This window comes from Sturnus vulgaris, chromosome 9 (genome assembly GCF_052056855.1).
Source record: "Sturnus vulgaris isolate bStuVul1 chromosome 9, bStuVul1.hap1, whole genome shotgun sequence".
NCBI classification, from domain to species: domain Eukaryota; kingdom Metazoa; phylum Chordata; class Aves; order Passeriformes; family Sturnidae; genus Sturnus; species Sturnus vulgaris.
In genome coordinates this window covers 7,425,757-7,447,313 of record NC_142251.1, presented here as the reverse complement: position 1 = coordinate 7,447,313, position 21,557 = coordinate 7,425,757, and the positions used below count along the sequence as shown (strand labels likewise).

The window sequence follows — 21,557 nt, the reverse complement described above, 5'->3', positions numbered from 1 at the left end:
TGGCTGCGTGATTCCTGCCAGATTCTCGGCTGGAGGAGCAGACTAGGATTTGCCTGCCTTCCCTAACCCGTGCCGGGCTCAGCTGCAATCACGCAGAGCACTGAAAGAAATCCCTTTGAGTTGGGATTCATTCCGAACATGTAAAACCCAAATGACTGCTTCTCCAAAGTGAATCCCATTTCACAGCAAGTAGGTTATTAGTGTGGAACTCCATACAAGTAGCCTGCATTCAAAAGCCCTCTGCATTATTAATAGAAGATGAGCTTTTGACATCAAAGGAGAACCATTATGTATGCTAAACGGTGGCAAAAATTGTACCCGCACTTCAAACCTTTTCAGTGCTTTGTCCCTTGTAAATCAATCAAGGTTGACAGATGCTTTAAGGAGAGTAATCTTTTCAATGATACTGTCAATGGATAACATAATGGAACATTGTCTCTGTGCTGTGTGAAGACATGGAGCTAGTCAATTATGGACAACACTTCATGCAGCCGCCAGTTTTCACTTGAAGTGCTGCTGTTGAAGTATTATAATCCCAACAAATGGCCACAGCAGCATACAATGTAAATGAGACCTCCTGAAGCTTTGGAAAATTCATTAGTAACAACAGTGGTCCATTCCCACACTTTCAAACACCAGCCTGGTAATGTTAACGATGCACTTCCCCCCTCCCCTTTGAGCAGGCAGTAGGGCATATTTACATACACTATTTTAAGTCTTCAGCACATTCCCCCCCATTTTGGATTCCTTTCCTCTCTTCATCTGATATTTCCAACGAATCACATAACCCACAAGGCTGGAGCTGGAAACAAGAAAACAGACTTTCCTACCTGGGGACACATCCTCACTTGTCAGAAATTTTGTGGCTGTCCCTTTTTCCAACAATTCTATCTGCTCAGCTCCCTGGGAAGAATGGCCTGGATGGATGGCAGGGGAAAAGCTTCCAGCCTCAAGAGACCAGTAGGATGTCAGGGGGAGGCTGAATGCACCCAGTGCCAGTGGCACCTAGCTGGAACTCTGAGCTCGAGAGTGAAAAGGGAGAGACTGCTGTTTATTTAGCTATTGGCTTCTATTTCCTACATCATCTTCTCAAAGATTTTCCCTTTGTCAACCAAGGCTTGTGCTAAGAGGAACACTTAATCTCCCACAGTAGCAGAGAGAAATCCCACACTTGAGCACAGAATCTCTCAACTCCTATCAATTGCAGGTTTTCATTGCTCTGATCTTTGAATGCCCCTTACCCGTAATGTGTTTTTGAAACAACCAGGTGCAGACCAGAAACTCAATCATTGAGGCCTCCTTGGGTAAGTACAAGCTGTTCCTTGAACCCAACTTCCTCTTTCCCACTCTCCAAATTGTAAGTATTGGGCAATTGTAAATCCTACTGCAGAACAGTTTTCTACAGTAATATCAAAGAATTTCAAAAGCGTACATTCCCTTTGCCACAGCTTTCAATAGATGTGATCTAACCTTTTCTTTCAAGCTAATTAATTTTATTTCTATTTGCTAGCATGTCATTATTTAGAATGTACAAGTAAGACCTTTGACAAATTAATATAAACAATAGAACAATAAAGTTGATCCAGTTGATCAAAAGACAAAAGAACTGAAGAAAACAGGGTGTGCCAGTAATTCAGAATCAAAGGTTATTAAACAGAAGATGAAAAACCTGCTTTTGTTCATACGTTCAGTGACATAGTTAAGATCACAACTTATCACTGCTGGTTCAGGTAAGTATAAGAGGGAAGATGGTAGCTAATAATAAAAGTTTTATTCATACTGAAATAAAATCCACTCAATCAAATAAAGCCAGAGATTTATCATAAAGGCAAAAAAAACCCCCAAAAAACCTAAGAAAAAATAATTAAGTAAAACATGACTTACATAAGAGAAGTCTTCAGCATTCTGACAGAGCAGCTTGGGAAAAACAGCCTGTCGCTGAAATCTTTCCTCATCTTCAAAGATGTTCCCATACATGAAGCCATTCATCATGGTGGAGTGGGCATGGATGTCGATATAGAACTCCAGGTTAATCTTCTGTTGAGGGAAAACAACAACAACAACAAAACATTCAGCACGAGATAAATCATAACTGAGATATGCAGGTGAAGCCTCCCATAAATCCAGTCCTGCCATTCTTGAACCCATCCATGGTGGCAGCACCAAGGAGCCACACTAAAGATCTCATTGAGATACACCCAACCATTCCTGCCTCTCTGTGGGGGCATGTGAAATACAACAAAGGACCATGACAGACATTTCTTTACCTCTTTTTGAGAATATTGGAACATTTTGCACGGGACACTGTGCAAAATAGAGCCAAAACATCCTTCATTGTGATACAGGGCTTACTGTCAGTGATAAAAATATGCACCTTCCAGTTCTAGAGCATGATTATTTGGGCATAGCTCTGCCATCTCTGCACAGTTCTGCATTGAATTATGCAGATGCTCCCTTCTGCCAGGTGAAACTGGCTCAAAACTGTGTAAAAAAGACTCCAGTATTTATTGTGCAGTTTATTTCTGTATATAAGGAGAAATACTGCAAATGTTTTGTCTTCCTCTGCTTTCTAGCAGTAACTCAACAGAACAATTCTCCAAATCATGTGCCTAGAATGCCTCTCTGCTTGTAGCTCCCTACAGGATCCTGCACCAACTCTTGCTTTAAAGGAAGAGAGCAGGACCCCCTAGCACAGAAGTGCCTGCTCTGCCCAGACCCTTCCCATGGCATCAGTGGGGAAGAGGGAATGCTCACCTGGACCACCACATACAGTGCCATCAGCAGCAGGGGATGGCACTGTCCAGCACTATAGAGTGGTACCAGAGCAGATGCCACTGAATTACCCAGTTTCCCCAAATTCTTACAGCTTCTGGACCTGAGCAAATGCCATGACAAGCCCACCCCTGTCACCTGGCCAGCACTGGAGCAGTCCAGGTGCCCAGGGCTCAGATGTCCCTGCCTCAGCAGAGGGATGGAGAAGAGCTCTGCTGGCAGCACGATGCTCATGGTGCTTCTCGCTGTACTGAAGCACAGCAGGAAGCTCTGCAGCCACAAAGTCTCCCCAGCACACAAATCTTGCTCAGGCTGCTGAGAACACTGAGCTGTGGGACAGTCCAGTGCAAGGGGAAGGCAGGGTGGGTTGTGCAGTTCATGTGACAGCAGTGACAGCTCTTCTGATGGGGGGAGAACATCATTTGGTATGTGACACTAATATAATACAGATTTACTTTCCCCTGGCAGAAAACCAATGTATAATACACAGCGACTGTTTAGTTTAATTAAACAGCCTGGAGAGAGTAATAATGTATCTTATTAAGCCTCTGCTATGTAAAAATGTTACCTAATGCAATATCCATATCTGACCGTGCTTCGTAGGAAAGGGAACATTTGATTGTGTTTGACTCTAATACAATAAATTGTTTGCTCCTGCCAAAACATTCTGCTGGGCTATAGAGGACCAGCCCTGCAATAAAGCACACATCTGCTATTTGGAGATACAGCACTGAGGAGAAAGATTAGCATTGACAGGATGAAACACCACACAGGATTTTCTTCCTCTCCAAGCATACAGAAATTAAAAACCAAGATTAAGTAATACTATTTTCATGAGATAATTTCCCCATCACAAACAGAATTTGATGAGATCAGATGCACACTGGCATATCACCATAAAACAGAACATGTTGTAGAGTCTCAAAGCAGTGATTTGATGAAGTGAGCAGATAATCTAGTTAAACTGGGTATTTGTAAAGCATGAATGTCCTTCACACAGAAGTCAGTGACCTAAGTCATACTTATTTTAGAACAACCAGACAGAATTCTATATAGGAATATAGTTACTAACACAAAGTAATCGAGAAGCACAGTGAGATATATAACAGTAGACTAGAATAATTTGTGACTTAAGAAAAATAAAATTGCTGGTGTAAATGGCAGGATTTGTGGTATTCATAGTGTACTTGTAAATTCATAGTTTTCAAGTTGTTTCCAAAAGAAGGTGACCACAAACAGAGATGCAGAGGCACAAATTACTGAGATAATTTTCCATAGGCTACCCAGCAAGAAATTCACCTGCAGAACATGAGTGACCTGAGCCTCAGTTTAGTATTCAATTATCAAATTATTCAGTCTAATACCATGTCACTGGAGTATTTTCTAAATTCTCCTAGGATCCTTACTCAAAGAAATTGTTTGTAGAAGTACCACAGAGAATATTAGAAAGTCTTCTGGAGTGCTGAAATTTCCTTGAAGATCTTTTTTGTTCATCAAAACTATTTTCAAATAATCTGGTTGCGATGGTTATTTGTGGGGGAACAGTGTCCTTCACAGATGTCACTGTCACCTAAAGATTAAGCTTCCAGACCCCTTATTTGGAAGCTGTGACATTAAACAGGTAGCTTATCACCCAAACAAGTGTTCAAAAACATTTTTCAAGTCATCCATTTCAAGATAATTAAAAAGAAATTTCTTAAGTTAGCCCACAATGACTATTCAACTGGGTTTTTTTATGGTCTTTGTTCCTTAGCCTCCAACTGAACAAATAAAATCTCTATTTCACATATTCCTGTTCACTAAGTTTAGTCCAAACTTGCAACTGTCCATCCTATTCAGCATGTTTTTAAACATTGCCAGAGTAATTGCCATTTAGAGGTACTACTTCCAGACACTGCTGTGTGTGAGCAGAACAGCATTTCAGTGTTTCACATTTCTCCTCCTCACATTCATTACTTTATCAAAAGGAAACATGTTGAGCATTCTCCATTACAGAACAAAATAATTCAGTGCATTGTTGATAAAACACATGAGTTCCTAATGGAAAAAGTCCTCTTATTCCCAGACACAAAGTTATTGTGGTCTTAAAATGGACAATAGCAGCCCAGTCACTGGGACATTACAAGTTTGCCACCTTGTGCCTCAAGTAATGGCCAAGCAGCAAAAAATTTGTTTGCACACAAGCTTCACAAGAATTATGCTCTGCTCCTGAACAATAATGGTATTTCTTCTTCCTCTTTAGAGTCATACATATTCATAGGTGCTTTACATGTAGGAACTGTTTCCCCCACTGCCACACAACAAATTTAAGCAAGGGAATAAAGTTTTATATTTCAGTTGAAGTTCTCTGGAAGATTTTGATATAATTACTGTTCTCTAGCAATTCAGGTAGGATCATAGAATTAACATTTTATGAAATATATAATGTCACCTACAGATGGCAATTTCAGTAAAGTCAGCAGAGAGGCGACCTTCTGAAATTGTTGCTCTTGGAGATAGGAGAACTTTAGTGGGAGAATGAAGCAAATAAACGTATGTTTGCCTTGACATGAGCACATGCAAACACACTTAACCCACTGCTATCTGCTGCCATACCCCAGGGTATCTGCCAGTATCTACACACCACAACCCACCCCCATTAGGGCTTCTATTGCTGCACCACCTACAAGTGACAGAGGGAATAAATTTAGATATGGTTCAAAGTCTCATAGTCACACTTTCTTTAGCCTTTATGCAGAAAATAATGCATAACTAGGCTCAAATAGCTCTGGATGCCATAGCTGCCTTCTGAGAGACTTACCAGTTGCATCCTACAATATGATATTAAACTCATCATTTTCAGCTTTAGAAGTGGAATGCAGAATTATTCAGATGCCCTATAAAAGTCATCATGCAATTTAATTCTCTCAAGTGTCTTTTCTTTGTGCTTACAAGCAGAGGTAGAGTTTTCCTCTCTCATACTGTTTCTTAAGTAAAGCTGTAATTACCTGGATGACCCAGGTTACAGAGCTCCAGAAAACAAAGGCAGACTTGGTCTTTCTTTTCTCTGAGTCTCAAAACAGAAATCACTTACTAGACTGACAATGATTGAACCCCACTTCTTTGGAAAACAAGATTCTCTCCCTTGAAAAGAATGGTTTTATCTCTTCTTGTCACTTACCATATAAACCCAGCATAAATAAACAAGCAAACGAATTTCTGCTCTAAAGTTCATTTGAATCCCTATTGTTGTGACACACACTTTCCACTGCTCTACTGAGTCAGTCTGAAGTTTCTGTCAGCTTGAGAGATGTACATATAAATTAGGGGGTGGTGAAAATGAAAGAAATAATGAATTAAGAAAAATAACTGTCATTGTCAAGAGAGGAAATAGTTAAAGTAGTACAGAAGCTGGTTCATGATGGCACGGAAAGTTTTCAGAAATATATATTCTCACTTGTCTGCATTTTTATTTTCTTCACTGAATGCCTTTGGAAGGTCAGTAATTAAAGAGTAAAAGGGAAGAACTATGTTAATAGCTAATGCTGATATGACCAAACTTAGATTTTGAATGGTGCAATTATGATTCTTAAGAAAACAGAGGTTCAATAAATAAATAAATAGAAGTCAATAAATGCTGTAATAAAAGGATAAATGTGCATTGAGCCCAGAACATGAGCCACTAGAGAGACAAGTGATTCAGGAAGAAGCCAGCTCTGTCCACCAGCTGTCACTTCAATATGGATTTTATTAATTCTTGGGCATAGCAATTGGTTTAGAGAGAGAGGCATCCAAAAGCCTTCTCCACTCCAGTATTTCATATAGGGGATGGGATAAACTCCTTGCAATGTTTTATACAAGCTGCTAAAACCATGGACTGCCATTTGTTGCAAGGAAGGGAACAGCCTCCAGGCAGACTTTGTGCTCTTGCTGCTAAACCACTGTTTGGAATAAATGGACATTCAACAGCTGGCTCAGCAGAAGGAGTTTGCCCCTTTTCATACAGGAGACATTCAGAAATTCCCAGAAGCATGACTCTTTAATGCTGCCTCAGGTATCTCTTTGAGGAAAAATTCCTCAAAAGGATCTCTCAGAAGAAAATTTTGCATGTGTCTCCAAGACATCCCTTTTGACATAAACGCTTTGTTTCCTCAGGATTAGTTCTTTTGGCAATGCTTACAGTGGTGACACCAGAAAACACAGGAGCACAGAGTGCACCTAAGGAAAATGAAGGAAAACTGATATTCAGCATCACATGGTCCCCAGTCCACATTCAGCTACAAAGCACCACTCCTTCCCCTTTCAGCCCCACTGAATTCTGCCCAGTGCTTTGAATTGCTCTTTGGAAATGTGTGACACTTGTCTCCCGAATTTCCAAGGGAACATGAGGTGAAATTCAAACTTGCTGGATATAGTACACATTTTCAGGCTTGAAATGGCTGGATTTGGATGCCTGGTAAGACGAATTTTACCCAAATTACTTTTCTTACCTCTACCTTGTCTCCATATTTCCCTGGCCACCCCAAAAAAGCATTAAATTCTTCCACATTTTCCTCTGCTATTCCTTATATAACCTTTGACAAGTTAGTCCTACATGTTTTTTTAGACAACGCAAACCACACCTTCTTAGAGGCACTATTTCAGATTTATACCATTCCCCTTTTGTGAGCACAGGGACATCTTTCTCCTTCCATTCATCATCCCATGGACCACCTGCTCATTCACCTCTGTAAACACCATGGCAACAACAGCAATTATTTACACATGAAATTGATAGTAGGAAAGGAAGTTACTATTTCTAAAAAACTTAAGAAAAAAAGGTTTCCCCATCTTGCTTCCAGAGAAAGGAACATGCCAGTTTAGCACCATTCTTGTTCTCACTGGTATGAAGCACAAAAGACAATTTTTCTTTTTCTGTAGACACTTTTTGCAGTCTGACAATGTCTTTTAAATGTCCCTGCAGAAGCAGCTTGCAAACTCTGATGTGCCACTAACTCTGCATGACTTTCCAGCAATTCTTCATAACACTTCAAGCATTTTTTTCATAACATTTCAATGATATTCCAGGAGCTGTTGTCTCTCAGAATGAACCACTCCAACCCAATTGCTATTCAAAAGTAACTGTTTACCAACCCTGTTTCATGGCAAATAATGATAAATAATGATACCTCTTGATGGTAGCAGTAACCTGAACATGAGTCCCTAGAGCCTCAAAGTGGATGGAGAAGAGACCTCTGTTGGTCTCTGGTTCAGCAAAAGGATGGAAGCCCATCAGTACTGCTTTCCTGCCTGCCTTAAAAAGTAAGGGATGCTTTTATCCACAGAAGAACAGGAACTTAAACCTTACTCTGGTGTGCCCCAAAAGAAGCTAAACTCAGCCCTGGCCTCAGAGTGGGAGGTCAGCCACATGCAGATTCTGATCCTGGCTTGTTATGTGCTTGCTTCTCTCACCTGCCAGTGCAGATAACAACACCTCCTGAGGATTAGCTGACGTCTGTAAAGCACTTTGAAGGTATAAAGCATCACAGTGTGTACAAGTTAAGTGTTAATTCATCTGCTGGGCTGGTTCACTCTGACCCCTCTGCAGACACGTCCAGTTAGTGTCAGCTCTGGCAGGTTCTGCAATTCAGGCACCTGTCCACCAGCCCCTGGACTGAAGCCAGCAATTCACACAGGACACACAAGAGCTGTCAGATGGCAGCAACATTTGGTCATGACAGGCCTGAATTGGATTTGAAAGGGTGACCTGGAGGTGAAAGGCTCTATCAAGAAGCCACTTCTGTTCAAATGCATATTAAATTAGAGAGGTGCCAAAGAGACAATGTTAAGACCCAGATCAAGTTTAGACAAGACTTTTGGCTTAGCTGCATGGACAATTCTTGTATAATTTTTACCCTAAATGATTATGAACCAGAAAATACACTCTTATGGATTTAGGGTCTGACCACAAGTCAAAACTAGAAGTGTGAGTCTGAAGGAGGACAGTCCTTGTTCTGCCTCCTTCCTCTGTCCCTCATATGAAGCAAGCACGCACATACACTCAGCATCATTGCTTTTTGACCTCCACAACTTCTGAAATATCTCCTTGCCTGAATTATTAGAAAAAGGCAGTGGGACTGAACAGGGTCTTGGGGCATTTCTTCACCCCAAGCTTTGCTGTTCTTACACTTGTGTGTCACCACCTGATGACCCACGGAACAAGCTTTAGAAATCCTACCCTGCTCACCCCTCTGCTACTGAGCAGCACTGGCTCCACAGAAAGAGGACTTTTCAGAAAAGACAAGTGGCAAAAGAATCGACAGCTTTTTAGAAGAGGGAAGAAATCCTACCATAAAAGAGAATGAATGAATAAAAGAAAGAAAACAAGAGAGTAAAGAGAAGGCAGAAAGAAGCTCAGGCAGTAACTGTTACTTATTCTCGTATAATTAAAGCAAGAAAATTAGGTTATGAAACAGAAATATCTAAATGACCATGTTTTCACTGGATAATTAAATTCAGCAGCTGTCTGGTTGTGAAGGTTCTCTCAGCTGAAATGCTCCCAGTATCTGTATTGAAGGTTTTAGCATGCCTTGGTGCTGTTCCTTAGACAGGCACTTGCTTGCTGTGTGACAATACACAAGTCATTTAATGTCTTCAGGCATCATTAATTGTTGCTTATATACCTGCATCTATATTAAGGTCAAGAATTCCTGTTCAACTATTCACTTCATAGCAGTATTAATAGCTTTGTGTTTTACCACTAACTTTTAATTGTACCTCTGCAGAACCCTCGGACGAAGGAGCACAGACTTTACAAGTCCATAAATAAGGCCCAAAGACACTGCCTGCCTCTCCTTAATTACAAAGGCAAAGAGTGGTAGACTAAAAACAATGGCTAGGAGTTATGGCTCCCTGTCCCCTAATTTCCTACAAACTCTTGCAGTTGGACAAATTGTGTGTAGGCAAATCAAACTCTTTAACTACCAGTTTCTCTAGCCTCTCAAATAATATATATCATTATTCACTATTTCTTACTAAATAAGTAGCAGCTGGCAGAATATAAAGTCATCAGGCAGAAGACCAAAGGCAAACAAAATGAAGTGTTTTTTTAAATTAGCTTATACTGCTGCACTCACTGCCACCAGATTTTGGCCAAAACACAGGTGAACAGAAAGATCAATTAGATAAATTCAAAGAGAAATTATGGTATTATACTCAAAGCAGTGAACATAACTCCTTGAACAGAAAATCCCCAAATTACACATTATCAGAAGCCTTGCTCTCTTCTTAGTCTATCCCTTAGCATCTGCAATAAGATTCTGAGCCAAACAGACCTTGGGTTTGATGCAGCTGTTCTTATTTTTCAATTACACCTTAATTTATGCTGCAGAATGAGACTTCTGTAGTTCTTAAAAAAGTTGATTGCTGGTGAAAAGTATGTGTATTTCTCCAGTTTAAACTAAATCTCTAAAAAGAGATTAGACAAATTACTCTAAGGTAGATCCTGATCTATATAAAGCTTTCAGCTCACCAAGCCCTAAAACAATGAGAAATATAAGCTGGACATCAAAGGTAAAGGTCCATTTTACAGATGTAAAATATTTTAAACAGGTCCCGGGTGTCTTTTCTCACCTACTCAGAACATACTCAGAAAACTGGATTATTGGATCTTTTAGAGGACCTGTAAGAGTTGCTGTGTGGATCTGTGTGGAGTAAGGAGCAAAAAACCATACCTGGATGGAAACTGCAAACCTGCTCAGTCAGGTGGAAGGAAAGAACACTGCATGTGTCATTCAAAGGTTGGGTGGGTGTCCACTTGCTTGAGAGGACAGGAAGGCTGTGGATGGACATTGTGCTCATGCTTTCCCAGGGGACTGACAGCTGAAAGCCAAAGCAGCTCTTTCTGTTCACCCTCCTGGCACAGCCTGGCCACAGCAGAAGCTGTCCATGGTCATTAGTCTCACCCTGTTCCCTTGCCTTGCTTTTCCTTCCTTGCACTCAGGCTGAGCAGCAAGCACATCGAGGAAGAGATAAAAGTGAAAGCTGATAAACAGGAACACAATGACACCGAAAGAGATTAGGGGCTATACAGCAGACATAAATGCTGAAGGGAGGGACAGCATGCAAATACAAATCAGAATTGACCCAGGTATTGTCTTGCTGACCCATGATTCATCCACAATGGGAAGAACAGGTTTTCTTGGCTTTGTCCTACTCGGAGATAGCTCAGCATAACATTTTGTACCAAACTGTGGGATGCTTTCTCTGAGCTTTACATCTAGCAGTATTTACTGTCTGCACAGTGCTATAAAAGCTAAAATGTAATGGACATTTTGGAAGGGGCTGCCATTACAACTGAAAGCACAACATATCATGCCTTTTCCAGGGCATTTTATCAGCATCAGTTGTATCTGCAACTTTTTTCCCCAATATTCACCTACTCCTACTTGGCCAGCAGGTGTCCTGGGCTGTACCAAAAACAGCGTGGCCCACAGTCAAGGGCGGTGATTCTTTCCTGCTCTTGAAACCTCACCTGGAGTGCTCTAAACAGTTCTGGGGCCCCCAATATAAAAATGACACAGAACTGCTGAAGCAAGTCCAGAGGAGACCATGAAGGTGCTCAGAGGGATGGGGCAGCTCTCCTAGGCAGACAGGCTGAGAGAGCTGGGGTTGCTGAGCCTGGAGAAGGAAAGCCTCCAGGGAGACCTTAGAGCACCTTCCAGTACCTCCCTAGGGTGACAAGAAAGCTGGAGAGGGACTTTTGACAAGGATGTGTAGTGCAAGGACAAGGGAGAATGGCTCAAACTTAACTAGATAAATAGATTAATAGATTAATATATTAGATACTAGGAAAAAATTCTTTCCTGTGAGGAAAACCTGGCACAGGTTGCTCTCCTGGCAGTATCCAAGGCCAGGTTGGATTGGGTCCTAAGCCACCTGGGACAGTGAAAGGTGTCCCTGCCCATGGCAGAGTACAGGAATGAGATGGTTTTAGAGGTCCCTTTCAACCCAAACCATTGGTTCTGTGGTATTCCTGCAGGCGATGTCACCTTGTCACCTTCCTGTCAGATCAAACAGCAGGACAGGTAACTGTGCCTGTAAGAGGATCACAACATCTCAGAGACAATGTCTCCCCTGCAAGCACATCCTGGGGACCACTATTTGTTACTATTTCAAACAGAAAGAATATTCAGTTCTCACAGAAGATCAGGGACTCAAGATTCAGCACAGGGTTGTAGAAAAGAAGTGGCAATCTCAAGAGGACCCACCTGGGCACACGTAAAAAAGGTATGGTAGGACTCAGAAGGATATTTCCCACCCTAGACAGCAGCACGACCCACATGATCAATGGTTGACTTAGAGATTTAAGCAATTTCTGCATGATTTTTTCTCTGTATGTGTATATAGACACCTTTATAAGGATGTCTGTGTGTAAAAATACATCTTTAAGTACAAACATTTTGAGCTTGTTTTCATCCTTCTCCTCTGTATCTGTTACAGCTGTCTGTACTGGACAACAAAGCAATTTGCTCTGAACTGTCAATAAACCAGAACAACTTTTAATTTTTGCTCTCTTAAGCATTGCATCATCACTGATGGTTTTCAGGTTGTGTATTGTGAACAATATTATGATTTAACCCTCCCAGGCAGGTGAGCCACTCACTCCCTCTGCAGTGGACTGGAGAAGAGAATCAAGGAGGATAAAAGTGAGAAAACAAGGTTTACCCTCTTATTCCAACCACAGACCACACAGTAAGGCAAAAACCAACTCCATGCAACAGCAGTACAGCAAAGTCTTGCACAAAACTTTGGCAGAAAACTCATGGGCAAAGCAAACTTTTGGTGAACTTGCTGTGTTTTTCCATAGTTTCCCTGACAGTTTCCTCCCCTCCACACTCCCACACACCACACTGTGAGTCGGAGAAAGTCCAGAGCTATTCCTCAACTTTGGATTTCTCTGAAGGAAGGAGGTTGCTGCTATCTCTGATGGTTGGAACCTGATCCTGTCATCATTAACTTTCTCAGAGACTCTTCATTTGCTGAATATTGGTCTGTAATAAGAAGCAGGGAGGATAGGCATTTTTATAGCAACTACCTGCCAACAGATTTCAATTCTTTATCCCTTCAAAATCCCACATCTGTCCATGTCTCCAGGCACTAGTGGAAGAAGCTCTGCATTAGTTATTTTTATTATCAACATAAAAATCTTTCCATTTATTTATTTATTAAGGAAAAAAACCTCAGCTATCTACAAAATTCAGTTCATTTTGTCCTTAGGCAGACATTTAAAGGTGTCTGCCAACGTCTTTTCTTAATAAAAAAAATAAGCTAAAGTCTTTATTACACACTGTGTAACAAAATACGACCAGCTACATTCACCCAGCTGAGACATGCACCATCCATCTATCAGAAAAGATTGCTGTCACTGGAAGAGGAAGCATCTGCTAAAGAAGGTGTTCCTATCCTATACCTGAACCTGGCCATGGATGGTGCACCAGCCAGACCCCCCCAAAAAACCCACCTTGAGGCTGAGTCTTTGCTTTTGCCCGTTAGATTTAGGTATGGTGAAGGCTGAAAAATATAACCCAAACTACTTCTGTACCTTGCACAAATGCCCCTGGGACCCTCAGGTGAGGACATGGTATGGGATGCATCTTCTGTCCAAAGTTCTGTGGCCTCTATCATATGGATATATCCCTATATCCCTGAGAAACAGGAAGGATTTGGAGCCCTGGCTGGGATATGTGGCAGAGCTGCTGCCTGCTCTCTTTCTAGGCTAGTGACTGGCATGTTAAACCCAAACAACACATCTTAGACTGACACAAGATGAAGCATATTAGGCAGATGGCATGTTTTCTCTGCACAAGCCAGTGCCAGAGTACTTCCTCCTAATGATCTTCTGTTCTTGTTCTCACAGAAAAATTAGTTTTAAAGCATAGAGAAACAAACCAAAAAGAAAGTATATAGCATGATGAGAGCAAAGATTACTGTGTGGAAAAAATATCAACAAGAGCAGGGTTTTGGTCTTTCAATTCCATGGTTTTTATTTATATATATATATTGTTTATAAAAACAAACACTCTACTTTGTCAGACTTGAAAAGTCAAAATTTACATTTAAATGGAGACATTTAGCTGGGTTTTTTTTTCTCTCTCTCATCTCTTGAATGCAGAGTACAAAAGATTAAAAACTCTCAATTTTCCTAAATGGACGGATAACAGGTGAACTTTGCATTCTGAGAGCTATTCATTTAGTGAACAATGTTCAGCTCAGCAAAGACCAAAGCCCAGCTGATCAAGGGGAAAAGAGCACTGGCTACTAGGCCTGACACAGATTTGCTCAACAGCTGAGACCAGGAGAAGCTGTGATCCCATTGTGTCCTGTTCCCAAGGAGGAAATTATGCCAAATTCAGCTCCCTGAGGGCAACACCTACATTTCCAGATGTACAGTGGATCACTATCCAACTGAAAATCACTGCAATTTTAGAGATTTCAGTGCTACAATAGCCCTGGTTTCATTGCCAGAACTACTGCAGATGTTTGAAATGTGAGGTGGTCTGCTTGTAAGAGAAAATGAGAAGACTCAAAACAAGTCCATAATTGCATGGCATTAAAGCCATTGTAAAATATCAAAGTGGACACAAATACTGTGACGACCCTTAAAGCTTCCTACCAATTACCTTCCTTTAATTTTTTTTTCTTTACTTTTTTCTTGTTTACTTCCAGGCCAGGAAAATAATTACTGATTTTAAGCAAGGAGTCTATCAAACAAGTACAAGTGCAAGAAACGTGCTCAGATAATACTGTCTTAGTCCATGGAAAGGTGCAGTAGAAGCTCATTAAATTCTGGGCTGGATTTCTCCTCTCTGGATTTTGCTAACAGAGAGCTGATCCACAGTGTTAAAAGGAGACACAGACAAAATGTTAACCTCACGTTTTTTAAAACAAGGGTTAACCACAGATGCAACCAGCCATTTGTAGAGTCTGATTTTAAATGCTTTTAACAGTTTCTTGTGCCTTATACTAAGTGAAATGAATGTCTGAAACCCCACAAACTGGAAAAACCCCCAACCACCTCCCCCTCTCCTCACAAAAAAAAACCTCCAAACCAAAATCTCCCCTTTCAACACCCACCAAAAAAAACCAAACCCACAACAAAATAAACCACCAAAAAAAACAAAACAAAAACCACCAAAAAACCACCACAAACAACAAAAAGAAACAAGAAGAAAAACCCCAGGAATAATAATAACTGTTTGGAAAAGGCACAAGCACAAAATCTAAATGCCTGGGAGGCAAATGCGCTATCGCTCCATACCCAGCACTAGGAAATTACTCTCTCACTCTTTATAAAGTTGCAAACAATGTTTCTAGACTCCCAGGACCAGAAGCCATCCCAATCACATTCCTACTGGGACATGTATTCTGATGTTCACCCATCATCTCATTGGTCCCTCTGTCTTTGGAGAATTTCCCTTTCTGTTGCTCTCACAAACTGCACAAGAATCCATTGTTTAGGAAACAAATGCTGCCCGGTTTTCTAGCACTTCCAAACTTACAAGCATTAAGAAAAAAATAGAAGAAAATGGAATATGTTAAAGCAATTGATTCTAAAGACTTATCCTGAGATTAAAAGGATTTTTACTGAGCCAGCAGGACAGACATCACAACACATGAAGAACCTGTGTCTTGTTTTTATCCTCAAACAACCAGAAGCATCTGGGAGTACCTGGCTGTACCTGGAGCACTGACTTGACTGGTATCCATGTGGTACCAATCCAAATAGTCTGAGGAGTCTGCACAAGGAATAGCTGACAATGCCTCCCAAACACACCCCTCTACAGCTGTGTCCACCCTGTGGGCCAGCCTCCTTTACCCCAAACATGAAGCAGACCATTAAGTTAGTGCTGAGATCACTGTGCCATTGCTAGAGATGCTGTAATGCTGTTTCTGGACACAGACTTATCACAGAAAAAAAGCAGGAGGCTTTTACTTCAGGCAATACTTAGGATAAGAGTTCAGCCTCCAAGTGATATCAGCTTGATTCAACCCTGAGTTCCGAAAATATCACAGGATCCAATGAAACATTCCTTTTCTTTGCCATTTCCTACCATGACCTGTTCTAACAATACTACACAAGGGTTGGTTTATTTACCCATTTCTTGTGGCATCCATGCCCACAACATCCAAATCTGACATCTGTTAATTCCACACAAGTGAACTCAGCTGGACAAGAGGATATAAAGTAATAGAAAATGTCAGCTTTCATATTCTCTGGCTAAAGCCAGCCATGTAATCAGGCATTCCTTATGATGGGCATATCATAGGTAAGTAGTGATGACAGAGTTTATCAGATACCACTAAAACGTATTCCTGACTCTGCCTCTGCAGGAGATTTTCAATCAGTGGCCCCAAATTTGGCACATGGTTATCACAGCTGGTGGAAACATTAAACCTTCTGGGTTACCTTCAAGCCCTAGTAAGAATTAACCTGCCCTTGAACTAACCTTGAATCTTACCCAAGGGAAAAGCTGTGGAATATATTGAAACAGGCAGTGCTAACTGGCTGCAGAGGTGTGAGCTTTGGGACAGAGCAGGGCCAATAAAGATAAAATACTGACCCCTTCCTCCTCGTCCTGCTGAGGGCTGGACAGGGCTCAGCCAGCTGCTGTGCTCCTCCAAGGAATGGCAAGTGATGCCAAAGGGCCAGGCACCAACTAAAGCAGAATTACACCTCATGCTGAGTATAGAACTTCTCTGGAATGGCTTCTCTGCTGTGAAAAAGCTCCTTCTGGGGTGGCTGGTGGCTGTTGGGTCTATGTGACATTTCTCCAAGTTACCTGAAACACTTTTATTTAGCTTAGGCATTCTCGATTTTTTTTTTGTTTTTTTTTGCAACAAAAAATATTCGTTTTTTCAATAACCAATTTGTGGGGAAAAGGACTTTTAGAAATATTGTTCAAAGAAGAATAAGCTCAGCACAGAACTGCAGTCAGGTCCCTCATGGAAAGTGGTCCAGCACGAAAGTACACAGTCCTTAGCACTGTCCCAAATTTTAGCAGAGTACTCCATGTCCATACATCCACAAATTTCCCTGCACGGGAGAGATCTTAGCATATCTCTTCCTTTTCCTCCACCCACTCCAAAATAACCCAAAAAGCCAATAGCCTACAGCTTTATGTGCAGTAATTTGACAACATTACAGTCTTAATCTGCAGCTGGGAAGCAGAGACATAAAGGACAGTACAGTGAAGAGAAGCAAAGCACCATCCAAGCCTGATTCCTCTTCTGTGCCAACATGATGAATTCATACTCAAACCACCATAGCTAAAACTGTGCTGGGCTGCTGACCTACCTGAAAAAAAACAATACATATTATCATACCATGCTCTGAGTGTTGGCTTTTTTTTAAGGTTTTGGTTTTTTGGGTGTTTTGGTTTGTTTTTTTTTTTTTTTGGGGGGGGGGTTGGTTTTTTTGTTGTTGTTGTTTTTTGTTGGGGTTTTGTTTGTTTGTTTGTTTGTTTGTTTTTTGTCTTCTTTTTTTCTGGTGGTTAATAGGCTTTGTTCTCTGTGGCAAGGGCATTTTTTGCTTTGTTTTTAAGGGCTCTCCAGGTTCCAGTACATGACACTGGGCTGCATATAAAACTGTGGCATTTTACTCTCTAATACCAGGAAATTAATATGAACACATTTTTCAGTTTTTTATCTTGTGAATACAAAGACTGAATCAAAGCATCAAAAAGAAAGAAAGTGGGCTTTTATTTTTCTTGCCTAAGTTTTCTGGGACTCAATAATACTGTCAGTTTCTCTTTCTCTCCAGCTTCTATTTTGTCTCAAGGCTCTGCATCTTGGAAGACTGTGAAGCTGCTGTGTGATTTTTATCTCCATGATTAAAGTGTTACACTTTATTGAGCTCTTTGCATCAGCACCAAAATCTGCAATGCAGGATTTTACATAACACTTCATTTTCTCCTCGCACCATTACTGTTATTAACCTGGTGGCAATAAACAGAAAATACAGCTCTGCTCATGATGTACTCCTGAGTTTTTGTGTGTGTGTGTGTGTGTGTGCATGTAACAGAAAAGGAAAAAGAAGAAAAAGAATGGAAATGAAAGGGCCTCCACCCTGTGAAAGACTAGGAATGGCTGCATAAACTTGTCTTTTTCTTAAAGAACAATCTCAGCCTTTCAGAGTTAAAAGGAGAAGTACTGTGCTGAAGCTTCTTCATCTAAAGATTTCTTCCAAAATAAAAGATCAAAACATAAAGAACACCCAAACTACTTCCAAATTCTCCAACTCGTTATTATTCATCATTAGAATTCTCAGATGGAAGATTTGATTGATATCCTACTTTGGGATGTTGCATTTTTCTTTGTTTAAATGACAAAGAATATGAGATCTGCCAAGAGGATACCACTAAGGGTTTGGAAACCAGCTGAGGAGCTGGATGTGCCAGCACAGATGACCTTCCCACTCCATCAGCGGGTGGAACCTGTGTGTTCCACAAAATCTCTGAATTTCCAGAAAACAGTGTGAGTTAAATATCCAAATGTGTAGGAATCTGGGTTACTGACAGAAATGATCTTTTTGCTGAGGCAGGAGGGACCTGCAGGTTCTGGAGCAGAGACATCCAGATGTGTAAGCAAGACTGCAGGAGCCTTGAAAAAAGAGATGGGCTGTCCATGAACAGATGGCCACCAAAACTTGATCAAAGCTTAATGAGGGAGAGAGGAAGAAAGCCAGGGTGGGGAGCTTGGCACATCCTAGAGAGAGCTTTCAGAGGCAGAGACAGTTTGGGAATGACAGAAATGCCTTAGGAGATTAGACATCATCTTCAAAATACAACAGTTAGGAGGCCAGGATTCCTAGACTTGCTCTTCCCTTTAGATAACAGAAGCTCTCCTTTTGCAGTCCTGGAATGCTGGAGGTGGGCAGCTGGGGGATATCCTAAAAACCTGTGTCAAGCTGTCTTCACTCAGTGCTGCAGGTGTCCATGAACTGCACTGTGCTGCCACAGCTGCCCAAGGCACCTCCTCCCAGGAGTGGTCAGCAAAGTCAAAGCAGACTGGGCTCAGTGGCATTGCTATAGCTTATCCTGAAATGTTCTGGTTATTTTTGAAGGATTGTTTTGTATTTTAACCCAAGAGAAATATTTTAGAAAGCTCGCCAAGCTTCTGCCCCCTACTTATGTGGGTTTCTGCTCTTTACTCTTGCTATTTATTTTGTACTTGCTCTTTACTCAGTTTACTACAGTTTGAAATATAGCAGAACATTTTTCAGTCCGTCAGTATGTTGTTTGCTGTCAAGGAGACGAAATGTTACTACTTTCCTCTGGAGAAGCTTAAGAAATGATGGATGAAATGTCACAAATAATTAGACTTTTCTTATGAATTACATTTTTTTAAACTTCTGTTTTCATGTCAACAGGTATGTTACGGATAGGCTGCATGGAAGGACCTGGGGAAATGTTAGTTCTCTGGGAACAGCAGTAATGTGATATTTGATAAACCAGGGAATAGCTCCAGCTGAGACAAACTTTAAAAACTTCTACTATGACAATTTGGGGCTATGAAAGATCTGAGTCCAGTGGCAGAAATAAAAAGGTCCAATCCAGTTCCTGAACAGCATGGACATGGTTAGGGATTTAAAGATTGCTTGACAGAGTCTGACCTAAGTCCATCCACTGCAGTGCCTTCTTTCTGACAGTGATGTTTTGTGGCACTGCTAAGCCCTACACGATACGACACCCAGTGATAATCTAAATAACTATCAGGCTTGGAGGAAATAAAAACTGCAGTTCACTTTCACACTTTGAGCCGAGATGTGCTGCTGATAGGCAGATACTCAGATTGCATAAAATTATCTGGGAGACAGACATGAACAAATCCTCCAACTCTGAACTCTCCCTGGATGAGTGGTCTACACTTTATGGGCTGGGCACACTCCAATGAACACCCCCAAATACCTGAGCATGCTGAAAAATCTGCACAAAACAATCACAGCTATTCACACACTACTTCTTCATTAGGGTTTATACGAGCTTCTAGATCTCTCATCATTTTAATCTCTAAGTTTATAAACTGCCAGTTGTTACAGCAGTAAACACTGGATCAAACAACGCTGCAGCTGAATTACTGCTTTGAAATCTTGTATCACATGCAATGACTTTAAATTGCTTGCTTTGCTAGAAAGGCTGAAAGAATGCGAAGCTGTGACACTCTAAATCACACTAATCAATGATGTAAATCTTAACTCTATGAATGTATCAATAATGAGGAATGCTCCAGGGGAAAAAAACAGAGGAACTGCACACCTTTAAGATCTCCCTTCCATAACCAACTTATTGTCATATGTTGTAGAATCACCAAGAAAATATGAAGACTAATAATGATGTGGCAAAATTTACTTAACCCCCTTGACATGGAAATAAAGTCTTATTTTATCTATGGGAAAAAAAAGTCTCACACATGTATTTGCTAAGCAATCTCAACTGATTAGGAATGATTCAATTAAAATGGAAACATTGCAGTGAATGACAGAAAAAGCATCACTGAAATTTTCTCAGGAGATTTAAAATGTTGTTTCTAATGCTAAAGATAAACTGTATATACATAAATGTTTGAAGGGGAAGAGGAGCCATGAAGTTCCAGTGTTCATAAACAGAACACATCTTGTTTAGGGTATCACAGTATTTCAGATAAATATTATAGATATTGGTATTATCAAAACAGGGCCTGGGAAAACAGTTTTCAAATACCAGGAAAAGGAGAGGGGGGAACACACCTCTCAAACCCTTTTATTCTTCTTACTCAGAAAACAAAGCTGTGATCATCGACTCATCTCTAAGGATCATAAAACAACAAAAGAAAATTGCCTCCCAATGGCTAACATGATGAGAGGGAAAAGAAGGAGCTTGAGTAGCTTCTTGACTGTGTTGCTTCCTCCCAGCAACAGCTAATGAGATTCCCTGCCAAGGTGGAACCTGCTACACATCCTCTACATCAAAGGGGGTCTGGAGGATATTCTATTGCCTTTGACTACCATGCTGCCTAGGGCTGCCTAGGAAAGCCACATCTGAAAGTCCCCATGACCCCCAAAAGTCACCTATTGCTCTCTGAGGAGCTTGGAAGTTGATAAAACCCATAATCAAGCTCTTGTTTTTCTGCTTCACAAATGCTTCTATTCTAACAGCTGTGTGCAGATTTATCAGAGTGAAGTGGTTACATCTCTGTCTTCCTCAGTCAGGCCATCATAACTTACATTGTAAAATCACTGTCCATCCTTCCCCTGCCTTCACACTGCAGCTAGAGAAAGCTCAGGAGCACTGTCAGATTTCCTGTAGTAAAATCACAGAGATGCTCCCATGGTGGGATCCCAATTATTAATGTACTGTCCCAATTATTAATGTCCTGTGCTACAAGCCACAACCACCATGTTCCCAGTGGGACAGTGGGCACCACAGATACCTGTGCCTGCTGTTCAATGTGCCTGCACTCCTGTGGCACTTTCTAGCTGATCTTAAAACCCTTCAGGAATTGACTCAGTGGGCAGGGTCACACTGCAGCCCAGCAACCAAAGCCCAGGGGGAAAACAACCTGCCCAAGGTCATGCAGGGTGTGAGGAAAAGCCAACCCATGCCTTCGATTTCTGTCCATTGTGCTGCTGCTCTTGTTTTGGAGGGGCAGAGAGAGGCTCCAGGTGTTGAACTGAAACCTTTTCCATGTTAGACCCTGTTTCCAAACAGAGTGAAGGTGGAGGTTGTAACTACAAAAATGACATGGAGATGGGAGGTCACTCATCTCTCTCTTCTTCTGGATAAATATTT

General features: G+C 41.1%; 1 protein-coding gene across 3 annotated transcripts in view; it reads right to left on the bottom strand.

Moving 5' to 3' along the window:
• BEND5 (BEN domain containing 5) overlaps positions 1-21,557 on the bottom strand; it is an 875,016-nt gene that overhangs the window by 90,973 nt on the left and 762,486 nt on the right. For all 3 annotated transcript variants that reach the window (XM_014870680.2, XM_088169741.1, XM_088169740.1), the window contains exon 10: positions 1,885-2,037. In XM_014870680.2, the coding sequence (XP_014726166.2) occupies positions 1,885-2,037 (153 nt within the window). The remainder of the gene's footprint in view (positions 1-1,884; positions 2,038-21,557) is intronic.